This window comes from Metopolophium dirhodum, chromosome 9, assembly GCF_019925205.1.
Source record: "Metopolophium dirhodum isolate CAU chromosome 9, ASM1992520v1, whole genome shotgun sequence".
NCBI lineage: Eukaryota > Metazoa > Arthropoda > Insecta > Hemiptera > Aphididae > Metopolophium > Metopolophium dirhodum.
Window position 1 is genome coordinate 18,795,603 of NC_083568.1, and position 19,468 is coordinate 18,815,070.

Here is a 19,468-nt window from a genome sequence, read left to right on the forward strand (position 1 = left end):
ACCTAATAACAATAAGTAACCTTTTTAACTTATATATATTATATATGTTTATGGCGGTAAAGCACGGTTGCGCATATACCTTTTTAGCAACACGATTGAGCATAGAATATTTTATGCGATGTTGCACATTCACGTGCCCGATATTTTGTAATTTATTATTTTCACGTATTATTACCAGTCTTGTAAAAGATACTTTTAAAATTGTATTTAAATACAGATACAAATACATCCATTCAGAAAGTATTTAAAATACATTTCAAATACTTTTAAGAAAAAGTATTTAAGAACAAAAAATAAATACTTGCCATGTATTTAAATACTTTTCAAATACTTTTTTTTATTTTACTTTTCCACTAGTTAGTTTACTAAATTAATTTTGTAATTACTAATTTAAAATTGTCATGATACATTCACCTAGGTATTACTAAAACTTTTTGTACCACTTTCAATTGTAAACTGAAAAATGAAAATAAATAAAACTTGTTATATTATAGAAATTCTTTAATAATAGGTACCTAATTAAACAGTTCCTAATGAAATATAAATGATGTGGATATACAGAGCTAGGGGACAGGAGTTCCCAACAATTATGAAAGAAAAATATTTTTATAATTTATAAATAAAATAGTATAATAATTTTCAAAAAAAAAAAAAGTGACAACCGACGAATAATTTGTTCGAATTTTCAAAAGTATTTGATATTCAAATACAAATATGTCCAAGACAGTATTTAAAATACTTTCCAAATACTTAAACCAAAAAGTATTTAAAAAGTATTTAAATACATTTACTCAAATACTTGAGTACTTGAGTACTACGCGAGTTTATCGACAATGTTATCGATTAATAAATTAGTTCCGGAGCAATAAAGTAAAAAATAAATTTAAATTTATTTAAAAATTAATACAATTCCAAAATTATTATAGAAATAATATCAGTGTTCGATCACCCATACTATATAGTATTCTTGACTTATAAACCATGCAGTATTTTTATAATTCGTACCATATTTTGATTTTATTATTTTCATAACTATTATTATTATTATTATTATCAAATACATTTATGAAATGTGACTATATTATTAACTATGAAATATGTTATTTTTTTGATATGTTAAAACTATTATTTAAATAAATATTTTTGTATAATATAGTTTAAAATAGAAAATGGCAACGTTGCATAGTTTTTTATACTCAATTGTGTAGGTTTTCTTTTGTATTCCGGTTTCCTTTAATACGCCGACAATTTTGAAAACTACTGTGAAATTTTTACTTTTGACCCCCTTAAGTACCAATTAGATTCACTTTCCTATCAGAAAAGTTACTGTTGAAGAAAATCCAAGCCCTTTTATAGTCCTAAAAGGTGATGTCAGACACAAAAAGAAAAAAAAAACACACATCATTGTAAAATCAATACATTCATCGCTTCGCTCAGAATCTCAAAAATGGAAGGTGTGGGCGGCTGCAGGAAAATGTATTTTAGAAAATAAAAAAAAACATTTCCCAAGTCAGAGATCGGCATGTAAACTTTCTTGATTTTTAATTTTTTTGAAATTTATATACTGATATCACACTCAAGTAGTATAACAATTAGAATCTAGAAAAACGTCTGTGTGAACAGCCCCACAAAAAATCATTTTCATTTTCATTTAGTGAAATAGATCTCCGAAACCGGAGAGCGGATTTTGTTGTTTGGGGTCTTGTTAGGATAAGTGCAATGAAGATTTTCAGAACTTAATCTTTAATAGTTAATTCACTACGGAACCTTAAAAATAAATAAATACATTTTAGTGGGCTTTTTTTGATGTTTTTCTGCAGCTTTAAAGCTTTGTAGTGAATTAACGATTGTGGATAAAGTTCTGAAAATCTTAACTGCACTTCTCCTAGCTAATCTGGAGATTGTAGTTGGGTTGCTTTTTTAAATGTGAGTTCTTACTGTATAATTTTTCTACATTTTACTTTCTTGATTTTTAATCAAGTAAGTATGGTAATTGAAATTAAAAGTCTGAATTTTGAAAACTTCAAGAATTTGTGTTAAATAGGAAAATAATAAAAATGTAATCAGAAAAAATTGATATGGATACACCACTGAAAACTATAAATAATATATTATATTATATCATGTAAATGCACCATTAATTTTTTGAAATAACAATTATAAATATATGAAAATATGAAAACAGAAAGGTATTAAATAAAAATTCAAAAAAAATTCTATAAACTCAAATTTTGCCTAATGTTGTTAATATAAGAATACTGTTGCATATCTTTTGCTGCTTGCTGAGCACTATAATATATCTGACAGTTTAAAGAGTTGCACTTCAGTTCAAAGTTCCTTCCACAGCATGATCGACAGATCTGTTTAAACATATAATATAAGGTATTGTTTGAATAGTTTTTTTTTAAATATTTAATTATTTGATTTTTACCATTTCTAAATCATCTTGTTTTTTAGTCCATTTTGATAATAAATGATTAAGCTGTACAATTAAATACTGAGGATTTTGTTGACATTGTTCACAGAAACCATGCTGTGATAATTTACTACATAAAATACAATTTTGTGAAAAAAAATATTGAGATAATGTTTGTTTACGATTTGTTGTTGTAGTAATATCCGGAAAATGAAAGTTATATTTACGGGGTAATTCTGAATACCTGAAATAAGTATATTATCAAAATAATTTTTCATCAATGATTTGTTTATTGTAATAATTACCATTTGTTTATATCAACATTGAGCAAAGAAAAACATCTTTGAAGTGGCGGTATTATTGCTCTTGTGATATAGTATTCTGCATTTATTCGAGCAGATTTGTCTGAAATAAAATGTTTTGGTGACCGCACAAGTTTTATTAATGGTAAACCTTTTGGTCCGGCTACAATAAGGTATGGAACACGTTCTTTTACTCGTGGTTCAGCACGTCTATCTACTGTTGTCCATTGTCTTAAATAAAATCAGTTTATATTTATAAATATTTTACAGTGATATTACATACATTAATTATTAAAATATCTATAAAAATTTACTTAGCCAATTCCAAAGCAGGTACGCATGCACCTGGCCTATAATTATTGCGCCCTCTATATTCTTTAGCAAAGAGAAAATCTTGGATATTTACATTGCCTTTGAAAATTTTTTTGAACTGTTTATCAATATAACATTTTACTGCTGCAATATCTTTTGTTTCAAATAAAATACATAGACTTTTTTCTAAAATCTAAATAAATAGAAATAGCTCATACGATGTGATGAAAGTAAATTAATTAGGTTTAAAGCTTTGATGATATTCCAATTATTTTATTTCAAAAATAAAATACCTTTGACACTGCAGGACAACCATCACGGCGTACAGTTTCGATGCCTTTAGCTTCATACTTAGGTTTTTTTTGTTCAATATTTTCATACATATATCCACAATACCTTTTTTTTGTCTACATTTCATAACATGAAATTAATAACAAAATAATATTTGACTATTTATAGGTACTAAAGATATGAAAACTCACTTGCAAAATACAGGGAAGGTATACTTTTTCAAATTTCAACTTTATGGGTATAGGATTATCTTTAGTGACAATGTCAGCCATTTCATTACCAATTTTAAATGCCTCTTCTTTAGACCGACCTTGTAATAACACAAATATAGAATCAGTGTCACCATAGATAACTTTAGCATTCCATTTTTTTGTTGATTGAATTAAAGCTATAGCTCTTTCTAAAGTTTCACGTCCTTTGCTTACGACACTATCACCAACCTAAATATCCAAATTAACTTTTAAAACTAAAACAATAACACATATTATTTTTTTTAATTGGTACCTCAATACATGGCATTCTTCCAGAAAAATTTGCCGAAGTATATCCATATGTAACATTGGCAATTAATTTTAAGCCAAGTTGTTGGGCGTTTAATATCTTATATAGATGTTTATTATTTTTTTGTACTTTCATCAAATTTTTTACCTAAATAAATAGTTTAATGAAAGTAAGTAAATAAACAAATATAACAAGCACATTTTTATCATCATTGTTTACCATTATTCTGGTGTCTAATATTTCTTGTAACATGGATGGTAGAATGCCTTTACATATATTTTTCTTAACAAATGCAACTCCAGAAGGAGAAATTGTTATATCATCAGTTAATTTGAGTAAGGTTTGAAAAGGTACATTTAACTTAGTACAGCCAAATTTAAATACTTCTGTTCTATATATATTGAATGGCAGTTAATAAAATTTATAACAATTCACAAGTATGGAAAATCTGAATATATTTAAATTTAATATTAAATATTTTACTAACTTTCCAAGAAGATCAATATTTCCTAAGCATGTTGAAAAACAGTAGTTATAAGCTATAATAATAGAAGGGTATAAGCTTTGAAAATCTAATACTATGACCGGATCTGTATAAAATCTTGATATTTCCAAAAATATACATATTTTAATAAATATAAAGTTATAAAAAAAAATTGTATGGAATGGAATTGTTACTTTGATTCTGGTTCCATTATTAATGGTACACTTTGAGCTGCATTCATTTCAGCTCTTTGTTTTATACTTGGTGAAACAGCAACATAGTTCTTATTTTTGGCTAAACGTAACATCATTGATTCTACTCTAAACTAAAAAATGCATAAATTAATGTTTTAATGTTATACTTTTAAGTTATCATAATAGTACAATTTTAAACCATAAAGTCAAAATAAGAACAATTACTTACTTGTGAACCTCTCGACAGTACTTCATAAAATTGTATGCCAAATAATTTTGCAAGTTCACTTGTTCGACCAATTATATCTAGTTGTTGCAAAATATTTATTGTGCTCTCAACTTTGAACAGATAATAATCCATAGTCAACCATCTAAGTATAATACATAACAATTAATCACATAAAAACTGTTGAGAGGTGGAAGTCAAGATTTCTTACATCTTGTCAGATTCCTTCAACCAGTGTAACACCGAATCATAAGTCATTAATACTATGTACAAAAATAAATAAGTAAAGTAATTAAAGTAATTTAACCATCAAAAATATCTTATAGTCAACATCTTTTATGGAATAAATCATTTTTATGACTCATTATTGTCATAATATAGTATTTTATTACCTACTTAATCAATTTAAAAACATATTCAATATGACTTATGTTTATATTTTAAGTACAAGATATAAGACAAGTGAGGAATGGATTTTATTGTGTTAACATAATTTTACCTAATTGTAATATTTGATAACTTTACATATTTGGTAAACATTAGTGAATATTAGGGGAATTTTTGATGTTTTTAAATTTTTTTTTTATTCAACTTTCTGTATTTCACTATCATGCATTGAAAATATTTTCAATTATGGATTGATTATTTTAATAAGACTTTCTGAAATATTAGGTTTTTGTACATTAATATTTTATACATATTATAAATATAAAAAACCAATAATAATTGTATTGTTATATTTATAATATTGTTTAAGATAACTTAACTTTCAAGAAGTATATAGCTATTACCTGTATAAAAGAGTATTATGATCCCACCAAAACGAGAGTGTGTGATAAGAATAATTGGGTACTCTTTGATGTAGTATAAGGTATACCATATTTTCAAATGTATAACTTTGAACTGCCAACTAAAACAAAAAAGTTACTTAAAATATGTTTCAACAACTTGAATGAAATTGTTTAACTTCATGTCTCAGTAATCTCCAAACATCAAGAACGATTCGTCCTTTAATTTTCAATTCAGAATTTGTAATTTCTTCATTATACTCGGAGCTTTGTTCATTTTCTGTAGTAAGTCTAGATAGTTCTTTATTCATATTACGTCCTAAGTGACGACATCTTTCTCTCAAATAACCCCATGAATGCATTTCAATCTAACATTAGTAACAAAACAATAATGTTATTGGTTAATCAGTTTTCTCAATTCAAGCTACATAAAACAAAATGTTTTGATACATTGTGTTTTGATGCACTGTTTATCAAATTATTAAAAATAAGTTGTCAAATAAAAAATATTCTATAGAGTATATTATTATATTCTTAATTATGCTCACTTCATAGCCACAAATAACTTCAGGATCCCAATTATTTACCAACTGAAAAAATGTATTCACTAACTCAATTTCATCATTACAAACAATTATCTTTGGTTTAAAATTTGAAAAACCATTATAGTTGTTATTTATTTGATTCACCAAAATAGAACCTGATAAATTGAAATGTAAAAAATATATTGAAATATAAGTTCACCTTTCAAATTGATATATTTACCTGTTCTTGAAGAATTTTCAGACATATTGAAAATAGTATAAAAAATGCCTTGTATACAATCATATTCTGGATCTGGATTCATATTAATTCTAGTTTGTGTATGTAATTCCATTGTTATAATAGTAAGATTGTCGCTCTAAAAAAAAAATTAGTCATACTTTTAATTATAATTCAATGCATTAATAAAAATTAAATACATTTTTTGTAATATCTGTATCAATACAAAAGTTGTGGGAACTTTGACCAATATGTATTCCATCTAAAATATTGCTATCTGAACTGTTGGTAGTTCTAATTGAATTGAAAAATTCTGTTCTTGAATCATTACTTGCATCTGCCTACAAAAATATCATTTTATATATTAATAACTTTTAATAACTTTATTTGGATTATAGTTTTGTATATTTTCTCACGTTTAATGAATCCAGAAAAAGAGTGCTAAGTTTTCTTTTTGATTTCAAGCATTTATTCACTACTTGCATTGGTGTGTATGGTGAAGAGGTATAGAATTTGTTTTGACTAGAGTTTGGTGTTACACGATTGATTTTTTTCAATAGTATCGATTTTGAAAGTGAATCTGGAGTTATAAGACCCTTACATATATTACTGTCTGTATTTTTTTTTTTACGTTTATATTTTGAATAACGCGTGTCTAACCATTTCAAAGCCAATAAATATGATGGTGGTTGCTTTAATGGTTCTAAAATTATACTACTCTCAGAAGCAAAAAAACGTATATCGTTAATAATGGGAAAACTTAATGATAATAAATCCTTTCTAATATTTTCGATGACATTATTATTTTGAAATTGAAATTGTTTATTGTATCGAGTGTTTTTAAATGTATCAATGAAATTTAGAGAATCATTATATGAAGGAGGTTTAAAACTTAATGTCCACAATGTTCTTGAAATACTAGTATTATCATCAACATCAGTGAAAGATACATAATTAAATGTGTTATTGTCATATATTTCAATAGAACTATTAGAACTACGAAACATATCACTTGTTTGACTACTGTTTGTTTCTTCATTATTATTTTTTACCATAAATGTTCTGAAAAATTTACAATATTCTATATAATTATAGTTTAATAATATTATAAACTGGTATTTACTGATCATTATCGGATGAATGTAAACTGAAATTATCCACATTAAAATTAGACTTAATTAATAAATCATTTATCTGAGTTTGATTTGAAATATTAGTATTTTCTGCATTTTGAGATAAACTATAACATAAAAAATAGCAATTTATAATGAATCGTAATTAATAATTATTAATATAATAATGTTGTTAAGTAGTAGATAAAATGTAAAGTACTTTTCATTTAATTGCATCATAGATACAGAAAATTCTTCATTTTCAGAATCGTTTCCATCTTCATTTGAAATGTTGTGACAGAGTATACTATCTTCATTTTTAGAAGCAATTGTTTCCTTCATTAATAAATTCATTAAATCAATACTTTGACTATCCCCTATATTATAAAAGTATAGTTAAAAATCAGTTAATTTATCATTGATAGAAAATATAAAATAAAATAGGAAAACATGCAAATATTTGATAGTTACAGTATTTCAAATATAAAATGCCGTGTGTTCTTCTTAAGCATTGATATAATTAATATTTAAAACAACAAATTATATATTATTATCTAGTATGGTGATTTGTGGAAAAGTTGGGTATACTCACTAATAATACACACAACAAAGAATATATTAAATATTAATACATATTTTAAAGGTTTAAAAAAATATATAATTTATAACTTACAAGAGGTTTGAGACTGGAAAACTTGTGATAAATTAATTACTAGCTCTTCATTCACAGATATTTCTAGCTCTGTCAATGTCTTTTTTATTACATTTTTTTTCTGCAAAACATAAATGTTTTAAATGACACATAAGTATAAAAACAAATGTATACAGCAACCACTATGAAAATTTTTAATAGAAATATTAAGGTTGAAATTAAATTTATGTACACCAATTTATGCTGCTCTAAAATCCCCCAAATGTTATTTTGAAATTAATTAATATTTATATTTAACTGAGATAGATTGAAAATGTTTCAAGAGAATAAAAGTAATTAAAAATAATAATTAAAATTAACAGTAAATTATATAAAACATAAGACAATTACTTTTATTTCTTTTATTTTCTTTTTTAATTCAATTCCAAATTCAATTTCTGTATTTGATGGAACAGTTAATTTCCTTTCTCCACTGAATACTTCAAGTCCTTTTCTTGTTATGTTCAAGTCTGTAGATAGTTTATTTATTTGTTCCCGAATATTGACTAAACCAGAATTTTCTAATTCTCCTAAAAAATTAATAATAAATCGAACCAAAAAAATAAATAGAAGAAAAAATGTTTCAGAAGAAAAAAAAAATGTTGATACCATTAATCAATATAGGGTTTAAGATGTCGATAGCTTGCACATCCATTTCATTAGTACATCGACTAGTTTTGGAAAGCCTAAGAATATAAACATATAAATAAATGAAAGAATAAAAAAAAATTAAGAGAAACTTCTATTTAATAAAAACCAACTAATTAGTGTTTGAATTTTATAAATATTTTTTAAATATTTAAAATATTTTCAATTAAAATAAATAGAAGTTTTATTAATCTCAATTTTTTACCTAGTATACAGTGTGTCTCAAAAGTCTCGTATCACCCTTAGTATCGCTGTGGAAAATCAATATATTTAAATGCCTTTTTTTAACAGTATTAAGTATGGAAATTCTGATTGAATAGCATAATATACAATATTTTTGTTTATCAAAAATTCAAAAATTTTTTTTAGGCATAAGTTTTTTAAATTTCTAAAAGATAGCCATTTTATTAATCGTATTTTTTAAAACAGTTCAAAAAAATAATAATGAAATTTAATGAAAATTGACCAAGTTAGAGCTAACTATTATTTTGAATTTCTAAGAATAATAGTTGTATTATGTTACATTTGCAAACGGTATTAGCAAAATATGATTCGCATTCTTTAATAATTGGCTTAAACAGTCAAAAAATTATTTATTATTTGTGCGATTAATCACAAAAAAAAATTAAGAAAAAAAGTATTTGCAACATTATTGTAACATGAGGATAACGCAATTTTACCTGTTTCCTAAAATCGAGACATTAATCTGTTGATAGCATTGAACAATGGTTTATTATAATTGTATAAAGTATCTATAAATTGAACATTATGATATTCAATCAGAATTTCTATACTTATTACTGTAAATAAAACCGCATTTAAATATATTGATTTTCCACGGAGGGTGGTATGGGACTTTTGGGACATATTGTATAATAATATATTACCTTAAGATTTTAAAATGATGATTGATATTAAAAAATCAATACTAAACCTAATGGTAAAAACAGTATAATAACTACTACAGTTTAAAAAAAAATTTACCAACAAAATTTTTTTTTACCCAACTTACCCTTGTTCTACATAATTCCTATACTTGACAGCAGACAGTTTTATGTAATTCATTCCATGAAGATTATAATCTATCATAAACTGTAAATGATACGGTATATGTGCTTCGTGAGGCTGAAATATTGTATTACAAACTGCTCCTTTCTAAAAATAAAAATACACATATTGCAATGTCCAGGAAAAACTATTTTGTCTTACTGCTAAGTATAAAATATAATGTATATGAGATACTAAAATTATACAAATATATTATTTTATATTTACTTGTAATAAATCAACAGCAATTTTTGCTGAATATGGGTTGTAGAAGAGAATTTTTAAAAATTTTGTGTTCTCAGTATGATAGCCATAAAATGATCTATAAACATTAAATACATTTTTGAAATACATAAGTGGGGGCTTATTAGAAGAATTATTGCACTTACTTTCCACATACTGTAATAATATTATGAATATGTTTAGATTTTGAATTTGTGGATCCAATAGCCAGGCTCAACGCTTTATCTAGACTATTTCCAAAATTGTATAAGATCTCTTGATTCTTAGTTTCATACGATTCTTCTAATGGAATAAATATATAAGGAAAGACACCATGCACGTGTAGACAGCACTTTTCACCTAAACATTGAACAATAAGTAATAACTTTTTTTACAATTTATCCAGCACTCAAAAATATTATTATATCAAATATAAACCAAAATAAATTTTTAGCATACATTTTTTATTTTAAACACATTATCCTCATAATTACCGTTAGGCGTACATCCGAACACCCTAAGAACGGGAACTTTAAGTATCTGTGTTCCCCAAAACTCAGAGTACAGAGAATCGAAACCGCCAGCAGGATTACTCATGTAATGGTCTATTGTGACTAAACTCACGTTTTGAACAATATTAGTGTTCTCCATAGTTGAATAGATATTTCAGTATTTGTTATTATGATATATTTTAATGGAACAAAAATCCCTTAAATTCCTCAAAGTAGATACTTGGTGTAATAATCAGCATTTCAAAATCGATAAATAACTAATAAGTAACGCTGAATTCTGTTGACGATTGCTTAAGAGCACTCAACTGCTGAAGTACCTACAAAGTACAAAGTAGTAAGTACGCTACACGATTATTTTTGAAAGTCCAAGAACTGGAGGAAGAATTCTCTATACTTAACTAATTTTTTATGATTACGACCATAGAGTATCGCAATAAACATGGCGGGAAATTAACATGATGATAATTTTTACGATAAAGATACGTGAAATTATAAATCTTAATAGATGGTAGCACTGTCTTAGTTCATTAAACGCCACTGTGGCAAAAAGCGCTATAAGTCATTCTGGATTTTTGGAAACTTCCGTCTTCACCTGATAAGCTCTCGTTCGGCATCGACCTGTTAGTCTGTATATCTTAATTCGTGATCTCGGGGTAAAACTTGTATTTCACTACGGACTACTACACTGGACTGGGAACGAGACGTTTACCGCCGAGCCGCTTAGTGTCCGCGAGAGAGTAAGTTGTACGATGGGAAATCGTACATGAGCGAATCTGGCGCCATCTATACTTTAATGAAAAACCATTTACCAAATTTATTCTCGCCAAATAAAACCACATAATATCGTTTGACGGAATGCCGAATGGGTAGTATGCCTGTGGTAAGCCAGGCTGCGCTAGATACGCTCGCGTACTATTTCCCCTTTCTACACCTCTTTCGCGGACACTAAGCGGCCCGGCCACCATCACCCGCCTCCCTTGACGTTTCCAGTCCAGTGTAGTAGTCCGTACTGTCCGTAGTATTCACTATCACGGTTTAAGATAATAAATCGTGTTATCACAGATTAAAATTTTACATTTTTGTTATATTCATGGATCCACAACTGATATTCCAACAAATTAAACAGATTTTTGAGTGCTCAGCATGAACTAAGATAGTATTATCTTAAATTGTGGTGCTCACTGCTCAGTGAGTCAGTCGGACAACAGACTGCCCCCAACATACCATTCGTACCTATAATATGATCTAAGGCCTTAAGTACCGTATATTGCACATATCACGTACTATAAAATCTATTCTGTGTATTATAAATATTTCTTTTGTAATATTATGTCCATGAAGTATGTCTACAACTTATGTTAACTTCTTGAATAATGTATACCTGAATATTAGTATACCTACTTGAATTACTAACAACTATATAATTAGGTAAAGCAAACTACTTACTACTTAGTACATAGTAGTATTAGTTATGTTTAGTGCTCTACTTACGCTATAGCGCACATACACATTGTGACGTATCGACTAAACCAATTGTAACTTGAATAAAGTTCAACTGACCTAATTCTAAGTCGAACAATCGAAACAGTACTGTACCAGACGACATGTACCACGGTGCATCATTGTTTACTTAATTGACAGCCGACGACAACATTTTTGGCTATTCGGTAATTATACATTTTTAATTTGGTTAGATTAAGGCGAGGTTAAAATTGCTCTTGTTGTTCTCGTATGACATAGTAAAAATCGTACTAATTCTTGTTTATGTTTAAAATGTTCACAGGTATACAGTTTTGATACTTCACTAACTATAAAACATTCAGCTTTGAAATTAGAACTTAACACCATTGTCTTGAGCACTCGATTTCAATAGCTGTTGTGGTAATGTGGTTAGATCCATCGTCATCAAACCTGGCTTATGGAAACCAATGGATGAATCCAACATTTTATAAAAACATGACCAACGTACAAGGTACATATTATCAACAGTAAACAGTGCTGTAAAGGTTAGATTTAAGACAAAATTATATCTTCTAGTGGATTGGGCAAGTTTGGCTCAACAATGGATAAAAATGAAAGAAACTTCACCCGCTATATCCCCTGGACAACAAGTAAAGATCCCGCTTTCTGAACAAAGTTTGCACAAAGTTGGTCAACATATAGATGTAGTATCTCAGAATCTTTCAAATGTAGCAGCAGTAACAAATAAAATGTTTAGTGATCATAATATTGCCAGTCCTGTTACAAGTTAGTAATTTACCAAACTAGTGGGAATATTTTTACCCACAAGTAATATTTTTATTACACTTATTTTCTAGGAAATAATATTGAAAAACCAAGAACTTGGAATACATGGACTCAGCAACAACAATTAAATTGGAATTGGGCATCTACTTCAACAGCTCCACCAACTAAAGCACCAATTATAGAGTCAGTTAATTCAATTAGACCATCGTTTGTACCTCCTATATTATCCGAACCACCTCCATCTTTCCCAATGATGACACTAGACACACCATATCCACCTAATGTAAGTTTTTAACATTTAAATAATACCAATTATTTTTACTTATTTATACTATTTTAGAATTATTGGGCAGGGCCTAATACTACAGTTCCACCACCTTCTGAATCAGATCAGTGGAATAAACTTAATGTAATTTTCAAAGTGGATGATAGAACTCAAGATTCATCATTTATTGGTAAGTATGATTTTATATTATTATAATGCTAAATCTGCAACAAAAAAATATCATTTTTTGTTTATAATTTATAATCAGATACGGCAAAAAGAAAGCAATTGCCTGCTTGGATTCGGGAAGGACTTGAAAAAATGGAAAGGGAAAAACGACGTAAAATTGAACAAAAACAATCATTTGGAGAATCTGATTATTCTATTTCAATAAATGAAAATTTTATTCAAGAATTGCCCAATGTATAAAACATTTTTTATTAATTTTGTTACAAGTTTTTATCTCAGTCGAGTTGCAATAACTAAAAAATCTTGAATTGCGTTTTATTCCCCTAAAACATTTTTCCTTTATAAATTATTTAGATATCTCAAAGTAAATTTTTATCCCTCTACAACTTAGAGTTATCGCGATTCACAACTCGACAGTATTATAAAAAATATTTTGATAATTATGTTTTTTTTAGTCACTAATTAACTTTGATCATGAAACTGAAATGGTCGATGATGATATTGAACATGTGTCTTCCGATTACAACAATGAACCCAGAAAAACTGAGTTTATGCAGAATGATCCTTCTCCTCTCATTCCACGTAAGACTAAAGCTCAAATCTGGGAAGATACGGTAATACAGTTTTTAACATTTACTTATATTCAAAAAAAATAATTTTTAGCTTATTGTTTCTTATACTTTTATGTTAAAATATTTATAGTAATAAATCTATTGGAATTAAATTATTTCAGATGTTAAGTCTACGAAAAATTCTAACAAAATTATTAATGGATGTTACTAATGATATGATGTTAAGTATAGTTAAAAAGGTGCTAAAAACTACTGTACAAACAGGTAATATATATCAATAATGAATTATAATTCTGTTCATAAAATAGTTTGATAGTGTAAGTACGTAAATAATTATATATATGAATAAATTATTAGGTATATTTATTTTATATTTATATATTTTTAAATGTATTATCAAAATTACATTATGCCATATAACAGATATTCAAGGAAATCAAAGCCAAACATCATTAGCTGGTAAGCTAGGTAAGTTTTTGAAATTATTATATAACTTACTGTTTAATATACAATTTTACATCAATGTGCTATTTCATTACTTGAATCTGAGTTTAAATATACTTATTGTGAAGTTATAGACAATCATCCATAAATCAAATCAATAATTATATATTGCTAATTTGTACTATTTATATCGTTTTAATTTAAACCAATATTTTTATGTTATATATCATCTACAAATACATTTTGTTTGTAATTAACTTGTTATAAATAAAAAATTTACTAAAGGGCTCGGAGTTTATGGTTCAGAATCTGAGTCATCGGATGAAAGCGATGAAGAACAGCACTCATCTGGACATAAGCAACTAAAACAAGATTCTGATGAAGCTATTCAAGTAAATAATAGGTTTAATTTGTTTCAATTGATTGATTTCATTTTTGATCTTCAAACATAATTGAAAAAAAATTTATAATTTATATCATATTTAGGAAAGAATATTGAAACGCCAACGTGAGTTCAGTAATATTGAAGCAAGGATACTTAAAGAATTGGATCAGCTAGAAGATAAGGAAAAACTTGTGAGGTCTAAATTTGATAACAGTGTCAAGATGAGTGATGAAATTAGTGATATTGGTAGTCAGGTAGTGGAAAACATTCGGACAAAAGGTAAAATTATGTTTCATTAGTTTAATAAAAAAAATTGTGTATATTGAACAAGTTTGTAGTTTAGTATTCAATATTCCAGAGTTAAAAATAAGTTAAATAAATAAATAAGATTTTTGTTTTTAAATAATTAACTATTATTTAATAAATGGGATGTGTTTTGTTTTTTTTTTGTTAATATCAATACCAAGTATATTGTATAGCCTATAAACTATTATACCTAAATTATGTGATAAACATATTAATAAATTAATATATTTTTAACCATATTAATTTTAGTATTGAATTCATTGATTTTAGGAATATTTTAGAATAATGAATTACTCTAATCTTGTATTTCAGGGAATAATGAAGATGTAGGATCTAACCAAAAGATTGACAAGAGTCATGATATAGTCAAAAATGAATTACATAATGATTTGGATATTAAAAATGGACAAAAGAAAAATAAATCTAATTCCAAAAGATCGTTTAGTTCTAGTTTGTCAAGCAGTAGTAGTAATAGTATGAAGAGCGATAATAATAACAGTAAAATATATAACTATAAAAAAAGCAACAAAGTTCGGTCAAGATCTTCGAACAAAAAAATTTTAAAAGATGGTGTAAAAATAAAACGAAGATCGCGATCTAGAAATAAAAGTAGATCGCGTTCAATACATAGTAGTAGGTCACATTCAAGATATTATAGAAGATCTCCACATAGTTTTAGATCAAGACGAAGTCGATCGCCACTATCACGTCATTCATATTCCAAAAAGTATAAATGCAAACGAAATAGTTCTTCTAGTTCAAATGAATCAAAAACTAATAAACACCGGTATAGACGATAATTTTCTGGTCAAATGTTATTTTAAGAGATTAAAATTCTTAATTATTATTTTATTGATATTACTCATTCAATTAATTATATGTTACCACTTTTTTTTATTATAATTTTAGGTTTAGTTCTTACATTCATACATTTATTAAAATGTTCAATTAGACCTAAAACATATATAACACTTATTTTTTTTTATTTAAGTATTTATCAATATTAAATTATAATTAAAAACTTATGTTCTAATCTTAATCATTAAATTAAAATTTATTTTATAAATCCAAAATGTATGCAACACATCTTATAGTAAATAAGATAAATAGTAAATCTATAATTCATTTATTTATTAAAAATAAGTAATATTACCTATATACATAAAATTTTTAACAAATAAATCGGTAACTTTATCGTGCTCTTTTAATTTTTTGTTGAGAATAACCATATTTTTATTTCTGTGCAAAATGTCACTATTACAGTAACACACATTTTATTATTTATTTTCTACTGATTCAGATTAGAACTTGATAATATAACTATAATTATTTTTATGTTATAAATTGTATATATTTTATTAACTTTATCACTTAATAAATTGTCAATCTAAAAGTTAATCTACATTAGGTTATTATATCAGTTATAATCTATAATACACAATAACCAAAATAAATAAACTTATCATTTTTCAGAACATTGCTAATATTTTATTCAGGATTACTTAATTGGTAAAACAAATAATAATTATTGATCAATTTCTGTAATGGTAAACTGCCACTGGGACTAATTTATTCACCTCATTAAGTCTAAAAGTGTATTAGTTAAACAGTTTTTTTTTAGCTAGTTTAAATTTTTATCGATCTAATTATAGGCCTTATCTGGAAGGGGCAAAGTATAAGGGAGATGCGTAAAAAAAAAGCTTTGCTCAATAAAATATGTTAAAACCTAGAATGTTTTTAATCTCAAATCTTTTGAGCCCTGAATTACATTATATCTATATAATATATAAGGGTTAGGTTAAATGAAGGAAAAAAATTGCAAAATGTTCAGGTTACCCCTTATTATATGGAACTATTTATTTATTCCAAATATTTGGAAAATTATTTGTATGTTAAGTTGAAAATATCTGAATTTGAAGATTATTTTTTTTTTAACCTTACAATTAAAATATTTGAAAAAGTAAAATATTTTTAAATTATTATTATTATGTATGAAACAAATTGTAGTAAACTTAGTTTTCTATTATTTGTGTCTTAATACATTTTTTGAAACATTTTTTTTTCCTAGAGTTATGTGTAAAAATATCAAAGATATGTATAATATTTAAAATTTTCTATCTTTATAACTAAAGCTTTTGTGGCACTGGTTAAAATTAAAGAATTTGCATGAAACTTTTTTTGTAGTTAAACCTTTTAAGGGGGGGGGGGGAAGGGAGAAATCCTAAATAAAGAATAAGGACCACCCTAATTTATATATATCGACAAATTTGAACATATTTATTTAAGAGTTATAGGTTAATAAATATAACTATTTCAGTGCAGTTTATATACATGTTTTGCTTATCTTCAACCATTTCAATGATATCTGGAAACATATTCGTACATAAATTTGATTTGATTTTAATAAATAATTTATTAGGAAACAAATATCCTTTAAATAACAATGTTTTCACAATTGACGAACAAAATAAACTATTATTTACACTTAAATGTAGTTATCAAAATCTAACAAAGACTTCATTTTCCAAATCTTTGTTCATTTCTGCTGTATTGTTCCAATAATTTGTAAAACTTTAAAAATGTAACATTGTAATGTGTTTTCAATGTTCTAGAATCCAAAAACAGAATAATTAATGTGTGATTATGCAACAGCATGCGTGTTCTAACTCAATTTAAAATGTCTAATTATTTAACTCACAAAAATTCAGTAACACGAGTGTGCCAAGGTAATAAACCAAATGTTGTACATGACTTTCCACAGATTACGACCAAATCCGGTTCAACCATGGGGAATGTTTTATTAATCGCAAACTCGACTAAAGTGTCTGAGAATTCTTCTTCTGTACTACACACAGTTCGCAAGGCGTTAACTAATTGTAATTTAGAATGTTTAGATGTCAATATGTTGACTTCAATTCTTGGTTCCCATTTATATCCTTGAAGTATAAAAATATATATAGTTGTTGTACTATTTGTTTGAATAATAAATTCCATGGAATTGTTAATAACAATTTATCCAAAAAACTTGCAACATAATATATAAAGCATTATTCAATAATAATATTTACCATTAATACATTTTTTTGATTCGAATTTGATGTTATCATTGAATTCTAATCCCCAATTGACTTTTGTCAACAAACTACTGTACTGATCTCTAAATGCAAAAAATAATTCTTCTGGAGATATACCTACAAAAAAATAAATCAGTAATTTCAATATGACTATGTATAAGGTTACATATACATTGTAGTATTGTACACTTATGTCACAGGCTAAGCTATTCGGGGGCACCGATCTAAGGCCAACATGAGTGGAAGGGTGGATACAAGATTAATTTTCATAATTAGGTACATATTTTAATATTATTTACAATTGTTATTTTGAATAGAGCAAGCGGTGCAATTTATGTTTGCTGACCAGTGTTGTAAGAAAATACTTTATTGTAATGTATTTAAGTATATTTTGTTTTATCATACATTTCAGTACATTTTTATAATTCAATTTAAATTATTCGGTATTTATAAATAGTTATTAATTCATTTTAGTAGGTAGGTAGGTACATACTATATGGAAATTTGTAGTTATACTTACTATATTATTTATTAATTTATTCAAATTTAAATTAGTCATCAACATAAACACATTTTTATCGATGAAAGTTTTATTATATTTAAGATAAATTTAAATTAATATTTCACATTACATTTCAAAAACATTTGTAGTTCAAAATTAGTAGATGTGAATTTATTACTTGTCGAACTAGCAGTGGCATGTTATACAAAAATATAAGAATTTTTTTTTACAATTCCAAATATGGAAAATATTTGAAGGAAAGTATTCAATATAGTAAAACAAAATTTAAAATTTACTCAAAATACTTGTTGATGGAAAGTATTTAAAATATTATTAAATCAGTATATAATTCATGAAAAAGTATTTAAACACTGGTGTTGGCCCCTTGGATCTAACAATCATAGACTAGCTACATCATTGGCATCACTCATGAAAAAAAAACTGTAGGTTCAATTTTAACACGTTACCGTTTTCGTTGTGATAAAAGCTGACAACAGGTACTTCTAGGAACAACGCCCAGGCAAGCAACTTGGCCAGATATTCGTAGAAAACTTCCTCCTGGCATACAGACACCACGAGATGGTTGGGCAACTTTTTCAACCGGTACTTCTTGTATCCGTTGATGGAACGATTCTGCCAAGGATCCGGCTGTTTGAATATCGTCTGGTCGACGAGCCACGAATACAACGCGTACAGAAAGTGCAAGAAAATTAGTAACGACGAAAACGCGAATTTAATTAACAGCGTTCTGTAAATTAAAAGGTTGCTCATTTTTAATTTTTTTTCAATAATATTAAAAGAGATAATGGCCGTCTGTATAGCCTACTTTCATCGCGGCATCTGAACCCGGACTAAAATAAAAAAATAAATATAAATCAAAATTATAAATCGCGGTTCTTTGCAACAAAAAAGCCGCAGTTTTGTTGATGTTCAATGTTGAACGTGATAAACCATTATCTATGAATTTTTTTCCGAG

General features: G+C 26.5%; 3 protein-coding genes across 3 annotated transcripts; 1 reads left to right on the top strand and 2 right to left on the bottom strand.

Annotated features, from left to right (window-relative positions):
- Positions 1-2,091: 2,091 nt before the first annotated feature.
- LOC132952952 (DNA polymerase zeta catalytic subunit) lies at positions 2,092-11,164 on the bottom strand. The gene is made up of 26 exons (XM_061025477.1): positions 10,491-11,164; positions 10,164-10,356; positions 10,003-10,096; positions 9,740-9,882; positions 8,689-8,765; positions 8,431-8,609; positions 8,062-8,161; positions 7,609-7,765; positions 7,400-7,516; positions 6,693-7,338; positions 6,477-6,617; positions 6,280-6,415; positions 6,063-6,214; positions 5,694-5,882; positions 5,518-5,636; positions 4,730-4,871; positions 4,501-4,631; positions 4,310-4,423; positions 4,042-4,213; positions 3,826-3,969; positions 3,513-3,761; positions 3,324-3,437; positions 3,033-3,223; positions 2,722-2,949; positions 2,432-2,660; positions 2,092-2,360 (listed from the first exon to the last, which is right to left on the bottom strand). The coding sequence occupies exons 1-26, from the start codon at positions 10,645-10,647 to the stop codon at positions 2,217-2,219; spliced, it is 4,458 nt and encodes a 1,485-aa protein (XP_060881460.1). The 5' UTR covers positions 10,648-11,164; the 3' UTR covers positions 2,092-2,216.
- A 378-nt stretch (positions 11,165-11,542) lies between these two features.
- LOC132952953 (arginine/serine-rich protein PNISR-like) lies at positions 11,543-16,130 on the top strand. Its single transcript, XM_061025478.1, has 12 exons — positions 11,543-12,175; positions 12,292-12,480; positions 12,546-12,755; positions 12,827-13,038; positions 13,096-13,210; positions 13,289-13,443; positions 13,665-13,823; positions 13,943-14,045; positions 14,205-14,249; positions 14,511-14,617; positions 14,712-14,889; positions 15,229-16,130. The coding sequence occupies exons 2-12, from the start codon at positions 12,393-12,395 to the stop codon at positions 15,714-15,716; spliced, it is 1,860 nt and encodes a 619-aa protein (XP_060881461.1). The 5' UTR covers positions 11,543-12,175; positions 12,292-12,392; the 3' UTR covers positions 15,717-16,130.
- A 1,166-nt stretch (positions 16,131-17,296) lies between these two features.
- Positions 17,297-19,458, bottom strand: LOC132952955 (dehydrodolichyl diphosphate synthase complex subunit nus1). The gene is made up of 4 exons (XM_061025480.1): positions 18,960-19,458; positions 17,985-18,107; positions 17,615-17,852; positions 17,297-17,524 (listed from the first exon to the last, which is right to left on the bottom strand). Exons 1-4 carry the CDS (start codon positions 19,261-19,263, stop codon positions 17,434-17,436), a joined length of 756 nt encoding a protein of 251 aa, XP_060881463.1. The 5' UTR covers positions 19,264-19,458; the 3' UTR covers positions 17,297-17,433.
- Positions 19,459-19,468: the final 10 nt, after the last annotated feature.

Coding starts and splice junctions, on each gene's coding strand:
- LOC132952953 (XM_061025478.1), top strand. CDS start 12,393: ATGTGGTTAGATCCATCGTCATCAAACCTGGCTTATGGAAACCAATGG. Junction 13,039..13,095: donor ACACACCATATCCACCTAAT/GTAAGTTTTTAA, acceptor ATACTATTTTAG/AATTATTGGGCAGGGCCTAA. Junction 13,211..13,288: donor TCAAGATTCATCATTTATTG/GTAAGTATGATT, acceptor ATTTATAATCAG/ATACGGCAAAAAGAAAGCAA.
- LOC132952952 (XM_061025477.1), bottom strand. CDS start 10,647: ATGGAGAACACTAATATTGTTCAAAACGTGAGTTTAGTCACAATAGAC. Junction 4,872..5,517: donor CATAATACTCTTTTATACAG/GTAATAGCTATA, acceptor TATTATACTTAG/ATGGTTGACTATGGATTATT. Junction 2,661..2,721: donor AATGTTGATATAAACAAATG/GTAATTATTACA, acceptor TACTTATTTCAG/GTATTCAGAATTACCCCGTA.
- LOC132952955 (XM_061025480.1), bottom strand. CDS start 19,263: ATGAGCAACCTTTTAATTTACAGAACGCTGTTAATTAAATTCGCGTTT. Junction 17,853..17,984: donor ATCAAAAAAATGTATTAATG/GTAAATATTATT, acceptor TTATACTTCAAG/GATATAAATGGGAACCAAGA. Junction 17,525..17,614: donor ACTCGTGTTACTGAATTTTT/GTGAGTTAAATA, acceptor TTTGGATTCTAG/AACATTGAAAACACATTACA.